At 40.3% G+C, this 25,098-nt stretch overlaps 3 protein-coding genes across 3 annotated transcripts; 2 read left to right on the top strand and 1 right to left on the bottom strand.

The window, feature by feature from the left end:
* The first annotated feature begins 390 nt into the window (after positions 1 to 390).
* On the top strand, positions 391 to 2,562 carry si:ch211-117m20.4 (CUB and sushi domain-containing protein 3). Its single transcript, XM_057327741.1, has 6 exons — positions 391 to 434; positions 989 to 1,139; positions 1,467 to 1,628; positions 1,781 to 1,948; positions 2,163 to 2,366; positions 2,462 to 2,562. The coding sequence occupies exons 2-6, from the start codon at positions 1,022 to 1,024 to the stop codon at positions 2,473 to 2,475; spliced, it is 666 nt and encodes a 221-aa protein (XP_057183724.1). The 5' UTR covers positions 391 to 434; positions 989 to 1,021; the 3' UTR covers positions 2,476 to 2,562.
* Positions 2,563 to 2,880: 318 nt separating this feature from the next.
* On the bottom strand, positions 2,881 to 4,462 carry LOC130563787 (transcobalamin-1-like). The gene is made up of 4 exons (XM_057349568.1): positions 4,384 to 4,462; positions 3,711 to 3,852; positions 3,261 to 3,394; positions 2,881 to 2,980 (listed from the first exon to the last, which is right to left on the bottom strand). The coding sequence occupies exons 1-4, from the start codon at positions 4,460 to 4,462 to the stop codon at positions 2,913 to 2,915; spliced, it is 423 nt and encodes a 140-aa protein (XP_057205551.1). The 3' UTR covers positions 2,881 to 2,912.
* Positions 4,463 to 5,809: 1,347 nt separating this feature from the next.
* On the top strand, positions 5,810 to 23,454 carry abcg4a (ATP-binding cassette, sub-family G (WHITE), member 4a). The gene is made up of 15 exons (XM_057328193.1): positions 5,810 to 6,526; positions 8,522 to 8,759; positions 15,559 to 15,676; positions 15,762 to 15,894; positions 15,973 to 16,023; positions 16,169 to 16,314; positions 16,464 to 16,587; positions 16,705 to 16,819; positions 20,129 to 20,274; positions 20,362 to 20,460; positions 20,567 to 20,735; positions 20,935 to 21,035; positions 21,348 to 21,506; positions 21,914 to 22,032; positions 22,151 to 23,454. Exons 2-15 carry the CDS (start codon positions 8,531 to 8,533, stop codon positions 22,374 to 22,376), a joined length of 1,935 nt encoding a protein of 644 aa, XP_057184176.1. The 5' UTR covers positions 5,810 to 6,526; positions 8,522 to 8,530; the 3' UTR covers positions 22,377 to 23,454.
* Positions 23,455 to 25,098: the final 1,644 nt, after the last annotated feature.

The raw sequence follows: 25,098 nt of genomic DNA, 5'->3' as shown, positions 1-25,098 counted from the left end.
ATAGACAAGTTGTGTGAAATTATGGAAATTTAACTACATGTCAGCAACTACTTGTAATTTGTTAACCTTCTAGTCAAGATCATTTTAATTAACAATTAATTTTGTCTACAGGTTTTATTGTCTTGCAGGTTTATTTAAAAAGGAGCAGAAAAATGGTTTGAACAAAATATTACAATGCTGTTTTTTTCTATTGAAGTACCTGTAGCTGAATAATGTTTCTTTCAACAATTGTGACAAACTAATGATTAGATTCAAACAAACTGTGTACATTACTAGTCCTGTAAATGCAGTGCTCTTTCAGTTCACTCTCATCTCTAAACTTATGCTAGGTGGTTAACAAGATTAAGGGTTCAGTTCTGTACTGAACACTGCATGTTTCTGCTTTTGACACTCCGCTCTGTATATGGATACCATGACAGCACATGTTTGATAAAGTAAGTGCAACTTTTTTTCTAAAAATGATCAGCCTCAATATTAATATTAGTATATTTTATTTTTTATATAGAAATATGTCGAAATGTTATTAATTATTCGGTATTAGTTTTAGTAAATATTTTGTTGTTCTTTAACAAGTTAAATATGGCAGCTGTTGTAATCTTTTTGAAGATTATTTTTTTTATGCTGGTGTCTTTGTTTCCACATTTTACACTGACAGTGTTGAAAATAACTGGTTTATAACAACAAGAATTGGAAAATGGTAAATATATAAATAATATATTTAAAGCCAAGACAGATTGGGTATTTGATGTTCTGGTATTATCCAGACAAACTAAAGAGTTATTGAGGGACCATTTCCCAGTTCAGTGTTTCTGGGGGCGTCCTATCAAAGCAGCGTTTCATTACATGTTATTCTGTGATATTTTAAACCATTAGGAGTCAGCATTGATGCATTAGTGCAATAATCTCTCTCTCTCTCTCTCTCTCTCTCTCTCTCTCTCTCTCTCTCTCTCTCTCTCTCTCTCTCTCTCTCTCTATCTATCTCTGATAGACTTATCAGAATTTGAGAAGATATTAAAACAACATGAATTCAGAAGCTGCACTGCTGCTAATACTTGTAAGCTCCTTGCAAGGAGTGTTTGCTCAAGTGCCTATAACTGCATTGTCTGAAGCAACAGCTGTGGAAGATTATCAAGGCAGTGGTAAGAAAAGCATTTATAGTTCTGTAATATATAATGGTGTATGCATTTGAACCGCACACTGTTAAAAAATGTCCTTTAAAAGGTTTGATGCCATAGATGTAAGAATCCATAAAGTTCCTTTGTTCCATAAAGAACCTTTAACATCTGAAGAACCTTTCTGTTTCAATAAAGGTTCTTTGTGGTGAAATAAAGGTTCTTCAGATTATAAAAAAGTAAGAAAGAGGTGGTTCTTTGTGGAACCAAAAGTGGTTCTTCTATGGCATCGCTGTGAAGAACCTTTAAAGCACCTTTGTTTTTAAGAGTGTAATGACTAAATATGTGCTTTAGGTCTGTTAGAAGTGGAACAGGAAGATGAAATTCGAGACACTTACTGGTCTGGGACAGCCCCGCTTTGTTTCGGAGGGTGCAGGGGTCGACACAAGGAGCTGAGTAGAGATAGCTGTGGAGATTCAGACTGCTGCTGGATGGGATACAAATCCCTCTGTAGAGGTATAACTTACGTTCATCACTAGGTTTACACATAACAGTTTTATGGAACAACAGCCTTTTCACAAGCCCACACCAATTGTGATACTTTCTGTGACAACCTTTCTGTGTAATGTTTTGTGCATTTAATTTCTCTGTTGTTGTCTTTGCTCTAGTGAAATGTGGGAAGCCTGATGTAGATTTTAATGGGATGGTGTATGGGAGTGATTGGTGGGTGGGCTCTGTGGTGCGTTATGACTGCAGACCGGGGTTCGTGTTGGTGGGGGATCCTGCTCGAGCCTGCCAGTCCAATGGAAAATGGACACCCAAACCATCCTGTCTACGTAAGTCATGGATTGCTTGGATTTTAGCAGCAACAAAAAATCTGCAAAGCGTTACAGGCTGTTATTATTCACACTTTCTAGTTCTGCTCTAGTTCTGGAACTGGAAGGTTTTCTAACGTACATACTGTATATATTTAATAGGTATGTGTTTAATCCGTTTAATCAAAGTCATCATTATGTGTGTCTGCTGTTCTTTCTCATGTGTGCATATTAGGAGTGTGTCATCTTGGGCGGGTAGAGATCAATGAGAGGGACATTGACGGAAAGTGCACATCCACCTGTCCAGATGCTAAGAGCTATGCGGTCCCTCTGAACCATCAGTGCAGTCGCATTGAAAACTGCAGGACTAAAGAACCGGGCTGGAAGGGCTGGTTCTCACTCTGTAACTACTGCGACTGTGACTGCTTCATTCCCTGTGGTAGGTGAACTAAACCGCTACAGCAGTAACACAAACAATGTCTCAAATGAAACAATTTATAGAAAAAAACTGTCAAATGTTTGTTTATTTTTTAGCTTCTGCAGGATAGAAGACAATGAATCCATTGGTTATATGGAATAATTATGGAAGTTATGGAATGAACTTCAGGACATTTAACTGAATGTTTAGAGACACTTGACAGAACTCACACTGAAGATGACGACATTACAAAAATGCAGGTATTAAAAACATCGCAGTTCTTCCCTGATCTGTGTTTAGTACAGTGATAAATCCTTAATCTTGTTACTGTCCTTGACTAAACTCCTGTAGGTGAGGAGTGAACTGTGAGAGCATTGAATATGACAGCACTCACTGTATACTATGTGTTTGCATATAATTAGTTTGTCACATTGTTGACAGGCACGTTTTTCAACGCTTTTACGTTCCTGAACAACGACCGGGGAAAGACTTAATCAATATATTTATTCATATCTTAATCTGAATTAAAGAGGTATCCTTTGTAACCAGAGAATGCATCTGATAGATCTATTTTTTCCAAGTGGTGAACCTCAGGACAATATGCTCATCTTTCTTGGGTTGGTAGCAGCCAACTCCTACAAATAAAAAATAAATAAATGAATACATGTCGTAATGTTCACACTCTTGTACTGCATGTTCTCATTGTAATTCTAAATGCGTTATAAAATAAGAATTTATGTTGTAGTGAAAACAAAATATTAGTAGATAAAATGGTTTTCATCTAGCTCTACGACATTTGATTATTCTGTATTCTGGGATTATGGATGTATAGAATGTAATTCTGGGATTATGGATGTTATAGAATGTAATTATTATATAGAATATAATTATTTTTATAGATCAATGACCTCTTACCAATTTCCAGTCGAATCAGGTTCCCTTCACTCTCAGTCAGAAGCTCCCAGTATGTTTGATCCTCATTAGACCCAGCCACTCTGTTTACACTCTCCAGAAATATTCCAAAATCATCATGAATAGAATAGGTGAAACTATTGCATTACAAAACAAAAGTAGCAAATCAGCACAAATCCTAAATCAAAACATGACTGACAATATGTGTCTTGAGTCAGTCCTGACTGTAATAACATCTCAGTCTTAAACCTGCCAACATCTTAATTTCCACAAATAGACTTTGTATAACACAAATACCCTTGGTTTTGTCTCCCCCTAGTGTTCACACTAGTAATTTTCAAATGATTTTAAGTCGCTTGATTCATCATAATTATTTATAGCTAGTCGACAGAATTAATTGGAATCAGATTTCAATTTTCTAGATATAAAGTACACAAAATACAATTGAAATACCTGAATCCATTGTTGGATTTTTGTAGATTATTTAATACACCAAACAGCACACCTCCCTCTATCACAGAGCTGGAGAAGGGGGTCTTTTCATTTGTGAGCTCATTGAAGACGGTCAGCTTAACAGGATATGTTTCAAAGTTAACTGTTCGGGACAGAAAAAGTGAGAAAAAAAAGATTCAGTTGGAACATGGAGACAAATTGCAATCATTGCAAAAATTGAATTTCTTACAAAGCATTTCTGTCTCGTTTTCTAGTACAAATAACTAAATATACTGATATTGTTCACCCAAAAATGTAAATTCTGTAATCATTTACTCACCCTCTTGTCATTTCAAACCTGTATGACTTAATTCTTCTGCAGAACACAAAAGAAGATATTTTGAAGAATGTTGTTAACTGGCCCCCATTCACTTGGTTTTGTGTCCATACAATAGAAGTGATTAAGGGCCAGAGCTGTTCGCTTTTTTTGTGTTCTGCAAAGGAAAGAAAGTCATAAAGGTTTAAAATGACAAGAGGGTGAGTAAATGATGTAAGCATTTTTATTTTTTGGTAAACTATCACTTTAATTTAATTTAATTTAATTTAATTTAGTTATACTTAACGTATAATGCTTTACAAGTTATCTGCAACTTGTCCTTGGCTTTATCAAAGAAAACGTATGTTGTTCGCTCACCTGGGTTTGTCGGCAGCCCCAGGGCAAGGAAAGGCAGAAAAGCCACAAAGCACAAAAGACCAGTCATTCTCAGAGTCATTCTACAGCCTGTTCAGCGTTTCTGAGTGTCTCTTACACAATAAAGCTGTACTTTATATAACATATTACTGCTTACGTGGCTCATATAATTGAAATGCTGCACTGTTTGTTTAACTTAACCTTCATATTTTGCTGTCTGTATATGTGTACTTTCTGATAACTGGTGGGAAAGAAACGGTCTGTTCCTTGGCTAAACCAGTTTTCAAGGATCTGTGATTATACTATATAAGCCTCTCTGTGTCGGATAATAAACTGACAACAAACTTAGACATAGCCTACCCTTGTGTGCATCTCCCTGACTTCTCAATGCCTCCTAACAGTACAGTAAAGTGTCCAGCTGCAGTACATAATTTATCTTTTACAACATTGTTCCACCAATGATTAATTTGGCTTCTTCACACTGGTCAATAGAAAAAAGCTTTCATGTTGAAATTTATGTAGAAAATTTTAAATATGCAAAGGGAAAATGAATGACTTGGAAGTAATCTTGTAATTCATGTGAAAAAAAAGAATTTTTGCAGTGTTGCTTGGAGTCTTATTTTATATTCAGTGTGCAAGTTCTGCCACAACAATGACTCACCAGAGATGTATTTATACTGCAATTTATAAAAACTCCTTGACTATACTCATTTGTCTGTTTATGTCTGTCTATCTGTCATATATGTCTGTCTGGTAATATCTGTCCTGTGTATTTTATAAACAATGGTATTAAGTATCACAGCAAAACAGCAGTAACAGTATGTGTATACGAGTGAATAATATAGGGCGTCGTTTGAACGCTAGTTACCCCATCGGTTTCACCGAGAGTAACCCGACCACTGCAGCATCAGCACCAGCGGATGCGCAGGTGCCGCCTTTAAAGAGACCGCGCGCTTAATTCTCTTATGCTACCGGATAGGATGTAATTTCCCTTTGTGTTTTTCGTCTCCATCATCTCCAAACTCCCACCCCCTCCCTTGCTTTCCTCCCATAGTAACCTCATAGGCAACCGTTACTAAAAATAGATTTTCCATACGTTTCTTGCTCCTGCCCTAAATTTTGAAAAAACCCTGTCCCCCGTTTGCACCACTTTGTTATTATTTACATGTGCCCACATCTTAGAGCCCGTCGCTATAGCTCAGACTGGGGAGACACAGTTGGACCTGCTTGACTTCTCTCCCGGATCATGAGAAAACTAAGATCTCCACCTGCCCCGTGTCGTACGATGGCGCAATGCCAACCCTGCCCTCACTTTCCTGCAGAGGAGTTTGTAATGTAACCCACCTCACACAGTCTACCGAGCATCACGAATAACAAAACATTTTAGCGGAACGGTGAATACCATCCATTTTTGAATCAGAAAAAAAGAAACTAAACTTCAAACTGCATCATATTAAATATCCATAAATCAATTATTTGGAAATGTTATCTCTAAATGGAAGAAAAACAATACAATGTGTAGGTAACTGAATTATCACGTCTTCTTTTATTGCCTCCCACTGTTTAACGCGGGTTCAGCCTGCCAGTTACGCCCAGTATCCCAGACCGCCGGGCGTGCCAGGATACTCTGACCACTGCGCGCAATAACCAGCTACTGAGGTGCAGCATCCGGAGGAGCGCAACTCTTCTCCCCACAGCACCGTACGCGTCCTGGATAATTGATGTAGATGCGCAATGATCGAGTCGCGGTTTGTCCTTCCATCTCCTGTCCTAAACGAAACTCATGCTTTAACACGGATGCTGCGTCTTTTTAATTATTCATGACTCTTATGTTTGTTTTGGATGGAGATTGTCTCCAGATATGAGTATTTCTAATAAACGATATGAATGTGATGTGTCGCTGTTTTCTGAAGGAGAAGATCATACTCTCATACACTGCTGAGCGGGATCGGTTGTGTAACGGACCCTGACGCGTACTGGGCATCTTTTTTTCTCGGCGGGACTATTACGCTGCCCTCTCCTGTTGATCGCTCCGGTGTGTACATATGATGTAATTGGGAGCGAAGGTATGAATTGGATATTTTTGTAAGGATCGACACTGCGAGCCCCTTGAGTCGTCTTTTGATCAACTCGGCACGTCAAAAAAGTATGTATAACGCAATTATGTGAGTGAGTGAGTGTGTATGCATTAACAGAGGGTCGCCTATCTAAACCCAGTCCTGTGTTTTGAATGCGAGTGATGTCATTGACAGGCATGTGATGGATGCTGTATGAGAGATTTAGTGTGTGTGCAATTAGAGCACATGCGGTACTCGCCGTGAGGAAGCTATAAAGATATTTCAGCCTATTTTTAGTTTTTTTTAATAGACTGCTCTGTTAACAAAATTGCTTATTGTGTATTCTGTCTCATATTTGTGTTGGGTAGTAGAGGACCAGTGAGTGAGCTTAGGCGGTGACCTTTCTCCGAAAGATCTTTGAACAGCCAGGCTATGATTCTCTATGGATATGGCCTTTCTTTGAATGGTCAGAAAACAGCTTTTAGAGTCAGATAGTGTTTTACTAATACAGTCAAGCAACGTAAATAAAGCCGTACATAGTGGGAAAATAAGGTCATTCTAATTGGAAATAGCTATACGTTTCCAAAATTGTTGTTATTAACTAAAGATGCATCAAAAAGAGGACAGGCCGTAATCGGCTTGATCTATGGATTGCCTCAACGTTTTGTCCAATGAGGATTTATGCTTCATCACCGATTCAATTATTTCATCCAGCTGTGACCACCGTCACATCATCACAGCATCAGGAATGATACGACCTTCGTCATTCAATGACGCTGTATGTCAAGCTTACTACAGAGGTCATGCTTTTCTCATTTACACTCATTGTGAGTGTTGGGTGTCCCATATGGATTTATAGCCTTCTAGATCACTGCTTTTGGAAGCACTGGTTTGTTCGATCCTTCAGTCTTCGCCCTTACTCATAATACAAAATACACAAGCCCTTCCTAATGGAATGTAGCATATTGACACGTAAGCACTTCAACTGTATAATTTGCTTGCTGGCAACAGTGAAAACATTTGGTCTTCAGAGAGGCATAGCCCTATCAAGCGTTGCCCCCGGAACTGGTTTAGACGCTTCTGCTGTATAAGTGCATTCTTTCTCATTGACATGAAATACAATAACTCCTATGGATTCCACATTCTCATTGCTGTCAGGACTGTTTGTGCCCCTGTTGCTTTGCGCAATGTTTTGCAATGTCAGTGTTATTGAATCTGAGTGGTGATTTTTAATTAAATGCTGATTTGACATTTGCACAATATGAAGTTCAGTATTCTCAAACTTTCAAATCAGCATTCCCACATCCAGAAGAAAACTAGTTTAGATTGTTTAAATTAAGATAAGAATGCACTGCATTAGTAATGACAGGACAAAAAGCTAAATACAGACATGCTCAATGCAATGGTCATTTCATCTGTATTCCAAATCTTCAGTGTCTGGCCCCACGAAAATGGAAAAAGCTTTCTTTTATACAGTAGATTCTAATTCTGGTATTAAATTCCACAGCCTTCAATTTCTGTAATAGTTGAAACTGTAAGTGCTTATCCATCATCCCATGCATAAGCAGATATCAGAGATAACAATTTTGTGCTTGAAAGAACAACTTCAATCCTATTCTGACGGCCTAAACCAATCACACTTCATATTATGTTAATAGGTATCGTAATAAGGTTAGCGTGAGAGAATGACCTCACTTAAAAAAAAAAAATGTACAAAAGTTTTCACTGAAGCTGTGCCATATTAAAAAGTAGGCACCTTAGCACCTTATAAATGCATATTAGTGCATACCAAATGTATACGTATCTATATGTAAATGGTACCGTCCCACTGATACCATTTCATTTTCGAGAGTGCACCATGGTTGCTTGAACACCAGAACAGCATGCTTAAATAGGGGCTTGAATATACACCCCACTCACCTAAGACAGTTTTGGTTTGCATTAGTGTGTGTGAATGACTGTGAAGTGAATGCATTGTTTTGGTTCATTTAATTGCTGTGTACATGAGGTGTATTTTATCGGACGCAGTATCTAATATGTTCATTATAATGATCTTCCCCCTTGTGTCCTCACACATTTTCCAGGCTCCAGGTATGGCTGCAAAGCCTTCAGAGCCGGGGTCAGTTTCCATACCCATGGAGGAGACCAAACGTGCTGGAGGAGCTCCTCCAGATGCTGCCATGCTTACTCATTTGAAGAAGGTGGAAAACCACATCACAGATGCGCAGAGGTTTTCTCACCTGCCTCGGCGTTCAGCGGTGGACCTGGAGTTTAGAGAGCTCTCATACACCATCCGTGAAGGCCCCTGCTGGAGGAGGAGAGGTACAGTGCGAATCCATTACTTTATGTGGTCGATTTAGTCAAAGTGTTTGAAATTTATCAACATCTAGAGGTGAGGTTGCGAATTGCAACCAACTGCTCACTCCACCCCCTCCCCTCTCACCTCCCTTTTGAAGAACTACGGTGGCTGACACAGGACTAAGATGTTGCTACGTTTTCGCTTCTTTGCCGAAGGAGATTATGTATTTACCAAACGCTCTGTGGAGCAGTTTGTCCGTTTAGGGCTGCTGTAGAAACAACATGGTGAATTCCATGTAAAGGGATCCGCAGTGTATGTAGATAGAAAAAGCTCATTCTAAGGTAATAAAAACATAACACATCATTATGTAAGTTCTTAAGACAGCTCTGAAGACATAGTTATTGCATTTCTGTCAAATATAGATCCTCCCAAAAATTACACACTGGACCTTTAAGGTGAAGTGTTTGAAACACCAGGACTTTCAATGATAGTCCCAACCAAAAACATGCTATGACATAGCACACATCAACACACATACTATTAGTCTCTAACAGCCACACACACTTACTCCACCCTGTGTGTTGGACTGTAGAGTGCTGTTCTCAGCAGACTTTAGATATAGTAAATAATTCACTTCCCCGGACGACTCATCTGTCTGATGCCGTAGGCTAACTAAACCAGCCCAACATGAGTTCAGCCCACACGCATGCACGCTCACATGCATTACGCTGATAGGGACCCTTTCCCTCTGCACCACCCATTTTTGTGGTTGAAGGAGATCACTGTACATTGTGTTCTTCACACTGTCTGCAGAATCCAGGCTGGTTTTGAAGGGTGCATTTAATTTAGGGTTATAGCTTATCTTGCCTAGACTTTTCTGACATTCTCATCTCTGTGGCTCAGGAGGTGCAATAAGAAATAAAATTATCTGAAGGCTGTATCATATCCAATGATGTCATAAGCAGAGGGTTGACACGCCTCTAGGAGGGCAGAAGGGGAGCTTTGGAGCCATTTAAAGCAATAGTTCACCCCAAAATGAAAATTCTGTCATCATTTACTCACCCTCAAATTTTGTTATTTTGCTGAACACAAAAAAAGATATTCGGAAGAATGTTTGTTATCAAACAGTTCTGGGGCACTATTGATTACCATAGTATAGTTTTTCCTAGTATAGTAGTCAGTAGTGCCCCAGAACTGTTTCATTACAAACATTCTTCTGAATATCTTTTTTTTGTGTTCAGCAGCATTTGAGGGTGAGTAAATGATGACAGAATTTTTGTGTCGTTTTCCACATTCTTTAAAATATCTGTGCAGAACAAAAAAATAAACAAGTTTGATACATCTTGAGGGTGAGTAAATGATAACAGAATTTTCATTATTGGGTGAACTGTCTCTTTAACATGGTTGTGGATAGTGTAATTAATTGGTGTAAAGGTTGGTCTATGTATGTCAATAAATGGGCCCAGTTGCATAAACTTGGCCATAAACTAGTCTCACTGACTAGCAATTAGTTAGGACTAATCAGTCTTACTTTTCATATTTCAATTAGCCCAGTCTACCCTTTTATGTATACCTGATTTAAAGACGTTATGACCTGTCTTGAAGAAAACAATTAGATGACTAACTTCTAAGACTAGTCTAAGCAGTTTATCCAACCTGCCCCTGGTACAGCTCATGTAAAAATATTATTTTGTTTTGAAATCATGTTATTTTCTGACAATGCTGTTTCTTATGTCTAGTACATGATGTACTTGAAGTTGTATGACATCACGGTATTAACATCACTTAGATGTTTTACCTGCAGAAAAGAGGTATATCTCTACATATTAACCTCTGAAATTTGTTAGAATTCCCCACTAAGGTTACTGTATTGTTTATGCATAACATTGATCGTTATATAGCCATTGATAACAGGCACTATGTTCTTCATTCTTCCCAGTTCATTTTTTATATATTGATGATCACGGTCCATTTGAACTGCTCATGGGGTTTCCCTGCATAACCCAACAATCACATTAATGAGCATAACTCTCTCTCTCTCTCTCTCTCTCTCACACACAAACACAAATGCATGGTTCTCACACCTGTGTTTATTTTTGCCAGTAAGCAGCACACCCAGAGGCTCGGTTAATGCAGTGCTCGGTTAATACAGGTGAATGATGAGGGTTGCACACGCAGCAGCTTCTGTAGCACCACATACACATCTCCCCGACACTCACATATACACACACACGTGGTGCAAACCGAGTACACACATAGGATGTAGACATGCTATTTACTCACCCTCTTGTCATTTCAAACCTGTATGACTTCCTTCTGCAGAACACAAAAGAAGATATTTTGAAGAATGTTGTTAACTGGCCCCCATTCACTTGCATTGGTTTTGTGTCCATACAATAGAAGTGATTAAGGGCCAGAGCTGTTTTTTGTGTTCTGCAAAGGAAAGAAAATCGTTAAGGTTTGAAATGACAAGAGGGTGAGTAAATGATGTAAGCGTTTTTATTTTTGGGTAGACTATCACTTTAATTTCATTTAACTTAGTTATACTTAACGTATAAAATGCTTTACAAGTTATCTGCAACTTGTTCTTGGCTTTATCAAAGAAAACCAGTGTTGGGTAAGTTACTCTGAAAAAGTAATGAATTACTAGTTACTAATTACTAATTACATATTCAATAGTGTAATTAGATTACTGTACAAATTACTCTGACCAAAAAGTATTTAGTTACTTATTACTATTTACTTTCTCTATCCTATATTCACCTTGATTAGTTAAGTGATTGGCTCCCAACGTTGACCTCCATTGAATGGACGCAAAGCCAGTAAAACATTTCACAAAATATCTTCTTTTGTGTTTCACAGAAGAAAGAAAGCCATACAGGGTTTGAACAACATGAGGCTGAATAAATAACGAGAGATTTTTCATTTTGGTGAACTATGTCTTTAACTTGCTTAACCAGCTTTTGTATTGCATTTTCTGATGCAATACATTACAAATGTATTGGCTTGCATTCGCTTAAAATTCTGGTAAAACATACCTTTACTGAATAATCAGGAAGTGTATTTGCAGTCAAAGGAACAGTCATATGCGACATATTAGTGAAGGACACGTCTTTCCTCCAAGTACCGCCCTTCCCTTAGCATGATAATACTGTATATGTAAATAAGCACAGAGCAAATCATGGTTATGTGCAAGCTGAAAACTGCTTTTGACGGCTGAAGCTGTGTGTTTTTTCTGCCATCCCCCCCAAATGTCAAACTGCCTCTTACCTTTGTTTTCCCTCTTCTAGCTTCTCATCTTTATTGATCCGCCTCTGTTGTTTTTGTTTTTTCTTGTCGCTCTCGCTCCAATCTGTCTCTCTCACTAGACTCCTGTCATGTTTTATTTTCTTAATCTCACAGCAAAGTCTTGTCCCATTCTTTTTTTTCCCTCTCTCACTGCCTCTCCTCCATCATTGTGCTGGTGTCAAAAACATGGATGGGTTTTGGATGCGGTTGCCTTGGAAAAATATGAAACTGTGGGATTTAACATAGATTCCTGACACAGATGTTAGAGTTACTAATGCATATGAAATAAATCCATTAATAGAGTTATTGTTAATGCTTAAAGACTATATTGCTTTCTGACAATGATTTTATTTGCCAGAGGACGACTGTCTCTGAACTTGGTGATCTATGTGTTAAATAGCAGCTGTACTATTTTACTGCACCAAATATTAAATTCAGTTTGAATTCAACACATTTAGTGTACACAGATGGCACCTTCATGCACTCCACAAGCTCATTACATTACTGTGATTCCACACTTCTAAGTTTCAGAAATCCTACTAATACTTCAATTTGTAAGTCTAACCCCATAGATATGTGCTCTGGTCTCAACCATATTGCTTGGAGATTGATGGATGCTTTTTCCTTATCAGAGCATAACCACAGACTGCATGGATGCATTTATTGATCCAGCGTGTTTAAGCTTTCAAGAATGCTTTCAGCCTGATCCCAATTCAGTTCATATTCAGAATACAGACCCATATGCAACAGATCTAATGCGGAGATGGATGCTCAGGTTACACAACATCAGCATGCAGAAAATCAGAATGAGGATGTCTAATTATTGCTTACATAAATATACAGGGCATATCATTTGTGAACGAGTTATTGATACTATTGTACACTCACACCTCAAAGCAAAATCATTGAGATGCAGAGTAGCATTCAGGAAGTTATAGGGCAATTAAGAGGATTGCCATCATCTTTTGCTTTTTGAGTTTAATTTGTCTTTCCGTAAGATTAGCACAGAGATTGAGAGGAAGAGGGAAATAGAAATTGCTTTTATAACCTCACTAATGACTCATAGCTTTGATTGACATATAGAGAATATAGTAGAGATATTATACTAGAGACGGGCGATTCATATGTAAAATAAATGTTAGAAATCGTAATAAAGTTATCCCACACAAGCAAAAGTGCTGCAGTTAATCACAGCTGTATATAGTACTAACTACTTACATGAACAGAAATAGCTGTATGGGGGTGTAAATATGGTTGGTGACTGGACTGAATTGCCTAAAACAGCTTTGGAGACATAAAAAGAAAAGGAGAAAACAATACATACAACAAAAAATAGAAGCTAACAAAGATTTTAGTTGCTGTTCCAGTTTTCTCCTTGCATAGATAATAGTCAACGGTATGACTCACTAACACAGGGACATAAACAGTCAGGCCACTTATTATTATTTGATCTCAAACTATTTTTTTAAAGAGCAAAATATATTAGGTTCTGGTTTGTTTCTTGCAGTTGGTCTCAGCAGATCATTCTGCCAGTTCATTCCACCAGAGATGAACAGAATGTATTTTTTGCTATTGACATTAAGTGACTGTAAATAAATAAAATGCTTGGGAATTTTCTTCATGATGTTTATTAGTAAAAATTACTGTATATGGTGTTAATGTGTAAAATATTGCACATTTGACTACTTAATTAATTATTTTGACAAATTTGATTAGAAGCGAGTTAAGGGTTAATCTTCTAGTGTTGCATAATCAACATACTATTCAAACAAAACATACTTATTTGGAGTTATAGCTAAGCATCAGACCCCTGTTTGTTTGCTGCTAACTACACTGACCAAAATTATAAACGCAACACTTGTTTTTGCCCCCATTTTTCATGAGCTGAACTCAAAGATCTAAGACTTTTTCTATGTACACAAAAGGCCTATTTCTCTGAAATATTGTTCACAAATCTGTCTAAATCTGTGTTAGTGAGCACTTCTCCTTTGCCTAGATAATCCATCCACCTCACAGGTGAGGCATATCAAGATGCTGATTAGACTGCATGATTATTGCACAGGTGTGCCTTAGGCTGGCCACAATAAAAGGCCACTCTAAAATGTGCAGTTTTACTGTATTGGGGGGTCCGGGGGGTCCGAAAACCAGTCAGTATCTGGTGTGACCACCATTTGCCTCACGCAGTGCAACAAATCTCCTTCGCATAGAGTTGATCAGGTTGTTGATTGTGGCCTGTGGAATGTTGGTCCACTCCTCTTCAATGGCTGTGCGAAGTTGCTGGATATTGGCAGGAACTGGATCACGCTGTCGTATACGACGATCCAGAGCATCCCAAACATGCTCAATGGGTGACATGTCCGGTGAGTATGCTGGCCATGCAAGAACTGGGATGTTTTTAGCTTCCAGGAATTGTGTACAGATCCTTGCAACATGGGGCCGTGCATTATCATGCTGCAACATGAGGTGATGGTCATGGATGAACAATGGGCACAACAATGGGCCTCAGGATCTCGTCACGGTATCTCTGTGCATTCAAAATGCCATCAATAAAATGCACCTGTGTTCGTTGTCCATAACATACGCCTGCCCATACCATAACCCCACCGCCACCATGGGCCACTCAATCCACAATGTTGACATCCGCAAACCACTCACCCACATATGACGCCATACACGCTGTCTGCCATCTGCCCTGTACAGTGAAAACCGGGATTCATCTGTGAAGAGAACACCTCTCCAGCATCTGCCAGACACCATCGAATGTGAGCATTTGCCCACTCAAGTCGGTTACGACGACGAACTGCAGTCAGGTCAAGACCCCGATGAGGACAACGAGCATGCAGATGAGCTTCCTTGAGACGGTTTCTGACAGTTTGTGCAGAAATTCTTTGGTTATGCGAACCGATTGTTGCAGTAGCTGTCCGGGTGGCTGGTCTCAGACGATCTTGGAGGTGAAGATGCTGGATGTGGAGGTCCTGGGCTGGTGTGGTTACACATGGTCTGTGGTTGTGAGGCCGGTTGGATGTACTGCCAAATTCTCTGAAACGCCTTTGGAGACGGCTTATGGTAGAGAAATGAACATTCAATTCACGGGCAACAGCTCTGGTGGACATTCCTGCAGTCAGCATGCCAATTGCATGCTCCCTCAAAACTTGCGACATCTGTGGCTTGTGCTGTGTGATAAAACTGCACATTTTAGAGTGGCCTTTTGTTTTGGCCAGCCTAAGGCACACCTGTGCAATAATCATGCGGTCTAATCAGCATCTTGATATGCCACACCTGTGAGGTGGATGGATTATCTCGGCAAAGGAGAAGTGCTCACTAACACAGATTTAGACAGATTTGTGAACAATATTTGAGAGAAATAGGCCTTTTGTGTACATAAAAAAAGTCTTAGATCTTTGAGTTCAGCTCATGAAAAATGGGGGCAAAAAAAAAAGTGTTGCGTTTATAATTTTGGTCAGTGTACCTTAGTTGTGCAAGTTGGAAAGTTGGCTACTGTTACTGTATAAAAAATGCTGATACTTTCTACAGGATTTAAAGCCCTTCTGAAGTGTCTCTCTGGAAAGTTCTGCAATCGGGAGCTTATTGGAATCATGGGACCCTCAGGGGCTGGAAAATCCACTCTCATGAACATACTTGCTGGTTACAGGTGAGCGTGCATGTTTGTGTTCATTAGGAGAGAATGAATATTCATAATATTTATAATATATTGAAAATGATCTCTCTCTCTGCAGAGAGACAGGCATGAAAGGTCAGGTCCTGGTCAACGGGCGACCCCGTGACCTCCGCACCTTCAGAAAAATGTCATGTTACATCATGCAGGATGACATGCTACTGCCACATCTCACAACACGAGAGGCAATGATGGTGAGAGCCTTGTGTGTGTATTTGTGTGTGAATGTGCATACATTTGCACATTATTTCATGTTTATTTGTTTGGTGTAGGTCTCGGCTAACCTCAAACTTAATGAAAGTATGGAGGTTAAAAAAGAACTGGTAAGTATAGTTTTTGTCACCAAACCATCTGCACAGATAAAAACATAAATGTTAGCAAATATTAATAATGTGACACTGTGAGGTGACGTGGTTGTTTCTAATACACAACTAATTCATATAAATCCATTAATATCATGTATGACAGGTGGATGAGATCCTGACAGCATTAGGACTGCAGGAGTGTGCCCAAACTCGTACCATCTCTCTGTCAGGTGGTCAGTGTAAGCGGCTGGCTATTGCTCTGGAGCTGGTCAATAACCCCCCTGTCATGTTCTTTGATGAACCCACCAGGTACCCATAGCAGCAATATTACACACATTTCTAAGCATAATCCTTTCTAAATCTGAAGAGAAATGTTGACTGTTTACGTGTTAATGTTTTACATAACATTTCCTTTTAATTTCCACAAAATCTACATGTGTGTTTGTTTGTGTGTTTAGTGGTCTAGACAGCTCGTCCTGTTTCCAGGTGGTGTCCTTAATGAAATCTCTGGCTCAGGGAGGAAGAACTATTATCTGTACCATCCACCAACCCAGTGCTAAACTCTTTGAGATGTTTGACAAGGTATACTCTCTATTTATTCTTTGATTTCTACAATCTAAAATGATAAAACTGTGTATTTTGGGGCACAAGTGCGTAATGATCTCTTTCAATGCGTTAAGAATTCTGTTTTCTTTATAGCTTTATATCCTAAGCCAAGGTCAGTGCATATATAAAGGGACAGTGCCTAACCTAATACCCTACCTGAAAAACCTTGGACTCCACTGCCCAACATACCATAATCCTGCAGACTTTAGTAAGTATTCCATTTGTGCATGTGTGTGAGATGACATAAGATTTGATGTGATGTATGTAAAATTTACTTCTTTTAGATTTAACTTGTTCAGTCGCAGCTTGTTATCAACTTAAGTTTTATTAAAAAGTGGACAACATTTTTCAAAATGATTGTTAAACGCAGACCATTAGGCCTATATTTCAAAACTATTCTAAAACCTATTAATTGGAAGCATTTAATGCTAATGCTAATGTTGCTAATCATTCTGAAACATCTATGTATTTCATTATTTTTATTTTTTGCCATAAATCATTATTATTAGTCATCCTTTATGTTTGCTAACAAGAAGTATTAAAAAGCTCTTGTTAGCTTTGACAAAACAGTATTTAATCATTAAAAAAGTACAGTGTTTTTTCAAGTTCCAGAAAAACAGCAGATTTGGACATACAAGGTTTCAAAAGGACAGCGACAAAATGCTTGTTGAGATCACAAGACTCACAAGACACTGTCATGTTCCTGCCTTCTTGTTCAGGATTTTCTAGTCTTGTGGCAGGATCGTGACAGATCCCTTATGTTTAGTGTGAGAAAGTCATGGTTTGTTTATCATTGACATTCCATGTGTTTTCTCGTGTCTCGTCATTGGCCCCGCCCCTCTCGTTTCCCGTATTGCCTTCCTGCCGTGTCTCATGTTCCTCACCTTCCCCTCGTTATCTTCCTTTGTTTGTTCCCTATATAATGCCCTCGTGTTCATTGTCCTGTGCTCGTTCGTTGTGCTTGTGTGCCTGTGCTTTATGGTGTCTGTTCAATATCCACTGTGTTCCTGGTTCCTCGTTTTTCCTGCCCTGCCTTGTCTTGCCCTGCGTGTCCCTTAAGAGTGAGTTTTGTTTGTTTATGATTTTAGTTCTCGTTTTTGTCCCCCTTGAGGGACGTTTTTGTTTTCCCCTTTTGTAAAGAGTCTTTTGTTAATAGTGTTTGTTCCCCCACGTGGGTTCTTGTTTTGTTTTATTTGATAATAAACCATCTTTGTTAACCCCTTCACCGCTGCTGCCTGCGCTTGGGTTCTTCCCCCCCTACAAACCGTGTCATAACGAACGAGCCTCTACCGAACCCAGTAGGCAGCTGGGCATGGAGTCGGATGAGGCATTTAGGAGCCGCCAGGCTCACGTCCTGTTCAGCTTCCGCCAGAGGGGGACCCCCGTGAAGGACTTCACCATGGGCTTCCTCTCCACCGCGCGTTACTCGGGGTTCACCGAGGCAGAGTTGAAGGTAATCTTCAACAGCTGCCTCGATGAACCCTTCAAGCCAGCAGAGATGCGCCGGTTGAGACCCCTGGGCTTCGTGGACCAGCTCCAACTCGCGATGAACCGTGAGGAGCCCAGGGGAACGTCCATGGCTTAGTCTCTCACGGGGCTGGCGGCTATCCACGAGGACAGCCCCTTGCAGGTCGGGGTTTTGGGTGTTGCCACACCATCCGCATCAACCCCTGCAGCCTCGCCTCCAGCCAGCCTCGGTGGCAAGCGGGGGAGGCGAGAGTCTTGGGGGTCCCCGTCGGAGGCCTCCAACCCCGAGCCAGCCGTGCCCTTCACCTCCTTCCTTCAGCCGACCACCAGACGGGTGGCTTGGATGAAGAAGAAGAGGCAACGGAGGGGGGCGCGGGATCCAGCCCAGCCGGTGCAGCTGTCGTCCCAGCCGGTGCAGCCGGCATCCCAGCCGGTGTCCAGTCTTGTGTCCAGTCCGGTGTCCAGTCTTGTGTCCAGTCCTGTGTCCAGTCCGGTGCAGCCGGTATCCAGTCCGGTGCAGCCGGAATCCAGTCCAGTGTCTTGTCCAGCCCAGCCGGTGTTTTAGCCGGCGTCCCAGCCGGTGCAGTAGCCGGCGTCCCAGCCGGTGCAGTAGCCGGCGTCCCAGCCGATGCAGCAGCCGGCGTCCCAGCCGGTGCAGCCGGCGTCCAGTCCTGCCCAGCCGGTATCCAGTCCTGCCCAGCCGGTATCCAGTCCTGCCCAGCCAGTATCCAGTCCGGTGTCCAGTCCAGTGCAGCCGGGATCCAGCCCGGTGCAGCCGAGATCCAGTCCGGTGCAGCCGAGATCCAGTCCGGCGTCCAGTCCGGCCTTCCAGCCGGCCTTCAACCCTGTTCGGCCGGCCTTCCAGCCGGCAATCAGCCCTGTTCAGCCAGCCTTCCAGCCGGTGTTCCAGCCGGTGACTCAGCCAGCCTTCCAGCCGGCGACTCAGCCGGCAGTCAGCCCCCTAGCCGGGTCTGGCCGCCAGCCAAGTCGGCCGCCACCAAGTCTCCGGGGACTCCACCCATGCGAGCGCCCCCAGGGACTATGACTGCCCCTGATTTTACTGTCAATGTTTGTTTGGTTCTTGTCACTGTCCCAGTCGGTCTTGTCTTGTTAGTCGGCCCCTTGGTGAACACCTGGGGGTGTTCATTAAGGGGGGGGGGCTCTGTCATGGTCCTGCCTTCTTGTTCAGGATTTTCTAATCTTGTGGCAGGATCGTGACAGATCCCTTATGTTTAGTGTGAGAAAGTCATGGTTTGTTTATCATTGACATTCCATGTGCTTTCTCGTGTCTCGTCATTGGCCCCGCCCCTCTCGTTTCCCGTATTGCCTTCCTGCCTTGTCTCATGTTCCTCACCTTCCCCTCGTTATCTTCCTTTGTTTGTTCCCTATATAATGCCCTCGTGTTCATTGTCCTGTGCTCGTTCGTTGTGCTTGTGTGCCTGTGCTTTATGGTGTCAGTTCAATATCCACTGTGTTCCTGGTTCCTCGTTTTTCCTGCCCTGCCTTATCTTGCCCTGTGTGTCCCTTAAGAATGAGTTTTGTTTGTTTATGATTTTAGTTCTTGTTTTTGTCCCCCTTGAGGGAAGTTTTTGTTTTCCCCTTTTGTGAAGAGTCTTTTGTTAATAGTGTTTGTTCCCACGTGGGTTCTTGTTTTGTTTTATTTGTTAATAAACCATCTTTGTTAACCCCTTCACCGCTGCTGCCTGCGCTTGGGTTCTTTCCCCCCTACAAACCGTGTCAAGACACACTCGACATAACTTCCCAGATAGCACGGGTCTGTTTGTAAGATATTTGCTAAAAATCTGGAGATCTGGAAAACATCTTCTGTGCATAAACATCTGATATACGTTTTAGAAAAGGCTGTTTTACATAAATTATAAATCATAAACATCTTACAGACATCATCTAGATATCTATCCCTTACGAAAATTTACCAAAAAAAGCATGGTTACTGTAGTAAAACGATGGTTATCACAAAATAACCATGGTTTTGAAAAACTCATCTGATCAGTCAGCATGTGCATGAGTTCTACAACTTCTTTGTTGGCAGTAATTGAGGTTGCTTCAGGAGAATATGGTGATCTGAACCATGTGCTCTTCGAGGCTGTCCAGGGTGGCTTGTGTTCAGATGAGGGCAAGAAGAACTCCATTGACAAGAATGATCCGACGACATCTTGTAACTCCCAATGTCATACTGTAAGCAATGTACATTAAATCTGTCTGTTTATCATTTTCTCTGTCTCTGACACAATACAAATTTTATGTTATTTTGTATTCATACAGGATTCAGGCCATATTGAGAAACACACGTTTGCTACCAGTAGCCTCACACAGTTCTGTATTCTCTTCAAGAGAACCTTCATCACTATATCCAGGGACGTGGTAGGACTTTTCCTCCCTTGTTATTGACTCTTTTGAAATTGTGCCTGTTAAAAACTGCAACTACAAAATAACAAAATCAATATATACTGTATATGTGTGTGTTTAGGTATTAACCCACCTGAGGGTGATGTCACACTTATGTGTCGGTGTGCTGATTGGTCTGCTGTACCTGAACATTGGAAATGATGCCAACAAAGTGTTTAACAACACAGGCTTCCTTTTCTTCTCTATGCTGTTCCTCATGTTTGCTGCACTCATGCCCACAGTCCTGACATGTAAGAGAATGGGTGTGTTTGTGTGTGAGGCATTATGAGCATAAAAACTTATTTGAGCTGAGTGATTACCAAATCCTTTTTTATTTGTGATTGATTAGAATCACTTAGATTGGCATAACAGAGAGTTAGTTCCTTTACAGAATCAGTGGATCAGATTCAGTTAAGCTCTGATTCAATAATGCATAAACTTTCATTGCAGTTCCGCTGGAGATGTCTGTTTTTATGAGGGAACATCTGAATTACTGGTACAGTCTAAAGGCATATTACCTGGCTAAGACAATGGCAGACATTCCATTTCAGGTACATCTGTTTTTACATCGTATTTGATGCTATAATGTTAAAGAAATAGTTCACCCAAAAATCTATTATTTACACTCATGCCACTCAAAGCGTGTTTATGAAACACAAAAGAAGATATTTTGAGAAATGTATCAGTGCTTTTGTGTCCATATAATGGAAGGCAATGACATCATTTGTTGTTTGGTTATCAACATTCTTCAAAATATCTTCTTTTGTGTTCTGCAGAAAAAAGTCACAGGTTTGGAATGACATGAAGATGAGTAAATTTTGGATTTTTTTACCAGTCCGTTTTTCTCTCTCTCTCTCTTTTAGATCATTTGTCCGATTATGTACTGCAGTATAGTGTACTGGATGACAGAGCAGCCTCCAGAAGCAGGCAGATATCTGCTGTTTATGGCCTTGTCCACCTCCACTGCTCTAGTGGCTCAATCTCTGGGGCTTCTTATTGGAGCTGCATCCACATCACTCCAGGTATGATGACTTTGTTACAGCTGTAACATGTATATATTTCCGTCTTGTTAATGGTCATGACATGAATATTTTTGGTCTTGGCGGAACTATATCTGCTTTGGCTGCTGCTCCTGTTTCAGAGCAAGTATGAAGACTAAATACACAGCTGCAGTGAGCATGCAAGTGATGCTGTTGCCGCAATGTAAGGCATAATATCCCATAACCCAATAAATAAATATAGACATGGGGAGTTGGGGAAGGGGGCGGGTGATTTAAATAGTATTCACTGGCTACAAATTACCTTAAAGCCAGCTGCTAGACATATTATTTAAACATATTCATGCAGAATCCATGACTTACAAGTTAGTGCATGTGATGTGAACCATCTGTGGGTGAACTTTGTTGTTCCTCTTTTGCATCATCTTCAGGTCGCCACATTTATAGGTCCAGTCTCTGCCATCCCGGTCCTGCTGTTCTCAGGCTTCTTTGTCAACTTTGACACTATCCCCAAATATCTGCAGTGGAGCTCCTACGTGTCATACGTCAGGTCAGTCGAGAACACTCCTAAACAGGCCCTCACCTAAACTCATACTAACCCCCTAAAACACACACACATTTAGATTTATTCATTTTTATGCTGAAGAATGTCATCTCTTCTTTTTCAGGTATGGCTTTGAGGGAGTACTTCTTTCTATCTATGGCATGAACCGCTCAGAGTTAGAGTGTCCAGTTAAAGTGTGTAAGTTTCAGAAGCCAGAGGAGGTGTTACAGCTCCTGGATGTGGAGGACGCTAAGCTCTACGTGGACTTCATGGTGTTGGGGGCCTTTTTCTTAATTCTGAGACTTGCCACATACCTGGTCTTGCGTTATAAAGTCAAATCCGTGCGTTAGGAGCTTATTATTAGACATATTTGATATTATATAAAACACACACACATAATACTCTCAATATATAAATGCACATTAACATCCCTTTGTGTGCAGAAACCTTCAGACACCAAAACCAATGCACATTGATACCGGGGCCATTAACTGGCAGTGCAACAATAACGTTCATGTTTTTGCTACTTAAAAATGTTTTTATTCTCGGATGAGTTTAAAATAGCGAATTAAAAGCTGAAAATATTTTTACTTTGATTTTCATTTTTTTATGTATTACATGCAGTTTAACTATAAATGCATTGTACATTGAACCTTGAAGCATGTTGACAGGTCTGGATGTTATTATAATGACAATCCCTTCAGAGCATGTGGATTGGCCAACACGCAACATATGAAAAAGGGATTGAGGGATAGTCATATTGTTAATGAATTTTATTGAGATCCTTTTACAGTGTTTTGGAAGAGAGTGTTCTGCATGCCTCGGGCACTTTAGGACAAGCATACAGCTGAACCAAGAACTTTTCTGAGCTTAATCGGATATACAAGTTGACCAACCAGCGTATCATCATTTTCTTTTTTGTCTTCCGACAATACACTGAGAATTTATAGAATAGCATTGACCTGCTGGATTTAAAGAACCCTTTATTTCAGTTCTGGCAATTTTGGGCAAAGAATTCATGTCAGCCTAAATCTGACCATTTGAGGAATGTTGCAGCAAGTGCCCTTGATTGGAACTGCCTGTATTTTTTCCTGAGAGAGAACTGCTTGACAAACATTTTGGTTGTCAGTATCAAATCCATCTGTCCTGTTACCTTGAATTTCTGGACAACTGCCTGTATGGATGTTTAAGAGATAAACGGCCGTACGTCTTGTTTTTTCTCTTTTGTTTTCATCAGCAGGGATCATACTCCTATGATCCAAAAGCTCCAATAGTGACCAAAAAGGTGAAGAATGTGAATTGGGGCCGATCACATAAGCACCTTTGAACTACTTGCTTCTCCTTAGGAACGGCATTACGTGCAATCCTGATGTCTCACATTAAAGGGATATTTCACTACCAAATCAAAATTTCCCCATGTTTTACTCACCCTTAAGATATCCTAACTGAATATGGTTTTCTTCTGGAAGAATAATCCAGTCAGAGTTATAATACCACATATCATTTTGCTTCCAAGCGGTAGAATGGGAGTGAACGGGTGTTGATTTTTTGAAGCTCCAAAAAGTTCATGCGCATTCGAGAGATGGCGGAAGCTAGACATCAACGTTAATAGCGCTGTCAATATGGATATTTCTCTTAAACAAATGCATGGATTCGCTTCAGAAGACCTTTGTTAAGACCACAGAGCCGTGTTGAGCAGTTCTTTGATCAATGGATGCACTTTTTGGAGCTTCAAAAAATCAACACCGGTTCACTCCCATTCTACCGCTTGGAAGCAAAATGATACGTGGTATTATAACTCTGACTGGATTATTCTTCCAGAAGAAAACCATATTCAGTTAGGATACCTTGAGGGTGAGTAAAACATGGGGACATTTTGATTTGGTAGTGAAATATCCCTTTAAGCCTGTCTCATAACAGCTGATCCTCGTGATATCCTCTTGTGAACGTCCATCACTACTGAGGATTTCAACCGTTACTCAACATTTGCTGTTAGCTGCACTATCAAGTGAATGACATGACCACACACAGGCCAGAAATGTGTGTCATGAGAAACATGGAATGCTGGATGAACAGTTTCTACATCTTCTTATAAACCTGGATGGATTAATCTTTGTCTCTTGTTTTCACCCGTATGTACACTTCCTGTTCCTTGCTTCTCTACCACCTAGCCAGGCTACTCAATACTGCAATGCAATGCAAACATTTTCACAAAAGACTCTGTGGAAATACTTCTGCTATGTGTTACATCTCCTTATATATTGATGAATACTAATATCCTGAATATATACTAAATGAAACTAAATGTTATGCTTCAAGCAAAATTGTAAATACATGTACAGTATGCACTTTTGTTCATTTTGTTTAATTTAAACTTTTTGGACGTTAATTTGTAATTACTTTTATTTTTGTATCCGTAAATACGACATGCACTGCTGGAAAGGGGGGTGTGATGGGAAAAAGCATGAGATACTTGGAATCAAAAAATAGGATGACGTAAGGCATTGTTTTGCACATTGTAATCCAAATATACTCCCAAAAGAAGTTGTTTTCGCTAAATAATCAGCAGACGGTTAATTTCAGGAGATCTTAGTTATGTTTTAGGAACATTACCATTGGGCTTAACCAAGCTGTTTTGTCATTTGAGAAATAAAAATGCGAAATAGAGGTTGGCCATCAGAATGAAGATTGTCATTAGTCAGTAGCATTTAGCTTTTACACATAGTACTGTAAGGTATGATTGCTCTTTTCAAGAATAATCTGTCCACTGAAACATTGCACACGGCTTTAAAGATGATCTTTTGATCATTCTGCAATCAAAAAATGCTGCTTTGATAGCTAATTTTTACTTTTTTTGCCATATGGTATACCCAGGGAAAACCAAGGTTAGCCAAGATCCTAGGTGAGCACCCATGGATGCATTAGGAGCACAGACTCCATTTTCAAAAGCAGAACAGACTCAGAGATCGATAAAAGGCGAGCAGACTAAATATTTTCTATTCAGGAGTCCACAACTCAATGTTTAATATTGTGTGATACTAAGCAATCTGCAGCCTAGCAGATAAAAGCGTC

Source organism: Triplophysa rosa, linkage group LG2 (assembly GCF_024868665.1).
Source record: "Triplophysa rosa linkage group LG2, Trosa_1v2, whole genome shotgun sequence".
In the NCBI taxonomy this organism is placed as follows: Eukaryota; Metazoa; Chordata; class Actinopteri; order Cypriniformes; family Nemacheilidae; genus Triplophysa; species Triplophysa rosa.
This window is presented reverse-complemented; position numbering and strand designations above follow the sequence as displayed.

Coding starts and splice junctions, on each gene's coding strand:
- si:ch211-117m20.4 (XM_057327741.1), top strand. CDS start 1,022: ATGAATTCAGAAGCTGCACTGCTGCTAATACTTGTAAGCTCCTTGCAA. Junction 1,140..1,466: donor GGAAGATTATCAAGGCAGTG/GTAAGAAAAGCA, acceptor TATGTGCTTTAG/GTCTGTTAGAAGTGGAACAG. Junction 1,629..1,780: donor ATACAAATCCCTCTGTAGAG/GTATAACTTACG, acceptor TCTTTGCTCTAG/TGAAATGTGGGAAGCCTGAT.
- LOC130563787 (XM_057349568.1), bottom strand. CDS start 4,462: ATGACTCTGAGAATGACTGGTCTTTTGTGCTTTGTGGCTTTTCTGCCT. Junction 3,853..4,383: donor GGGGCTGCCGACAAACCCAG/GTGAGCGAACAA, acceptor TGTCCCGAACAG/TTAACTTTGAAACATATCCT. Junction 3,395..3,710: donor AAATCCAACAATGGATTCAG/GTATTTCAATTG, acceptor GTAATGCAATAG/TTTCACCTATTCTATTCATG.
- abcg4a (XM_057328193.1), top strand. CDS start 8,531: ATGGCTGCAAAGCCTTCAGAGCCGGGGTCAGTTTCCATACCCATGGAG. Junction 20,736..20,934: donor CATGCCCACAGTCCTGACAT/GTAAGAGAATGG, acceptor CTTTCATTGCAG/TTCCGCTGGAGATGTCTGTT. Junction 21,036..21,347: donor TGGCAGACATTCCATTTCAG/GTACATCTGTTT, acceptor TCTCTCTTTTAG/ATCATTTGTCCGATTATGTA.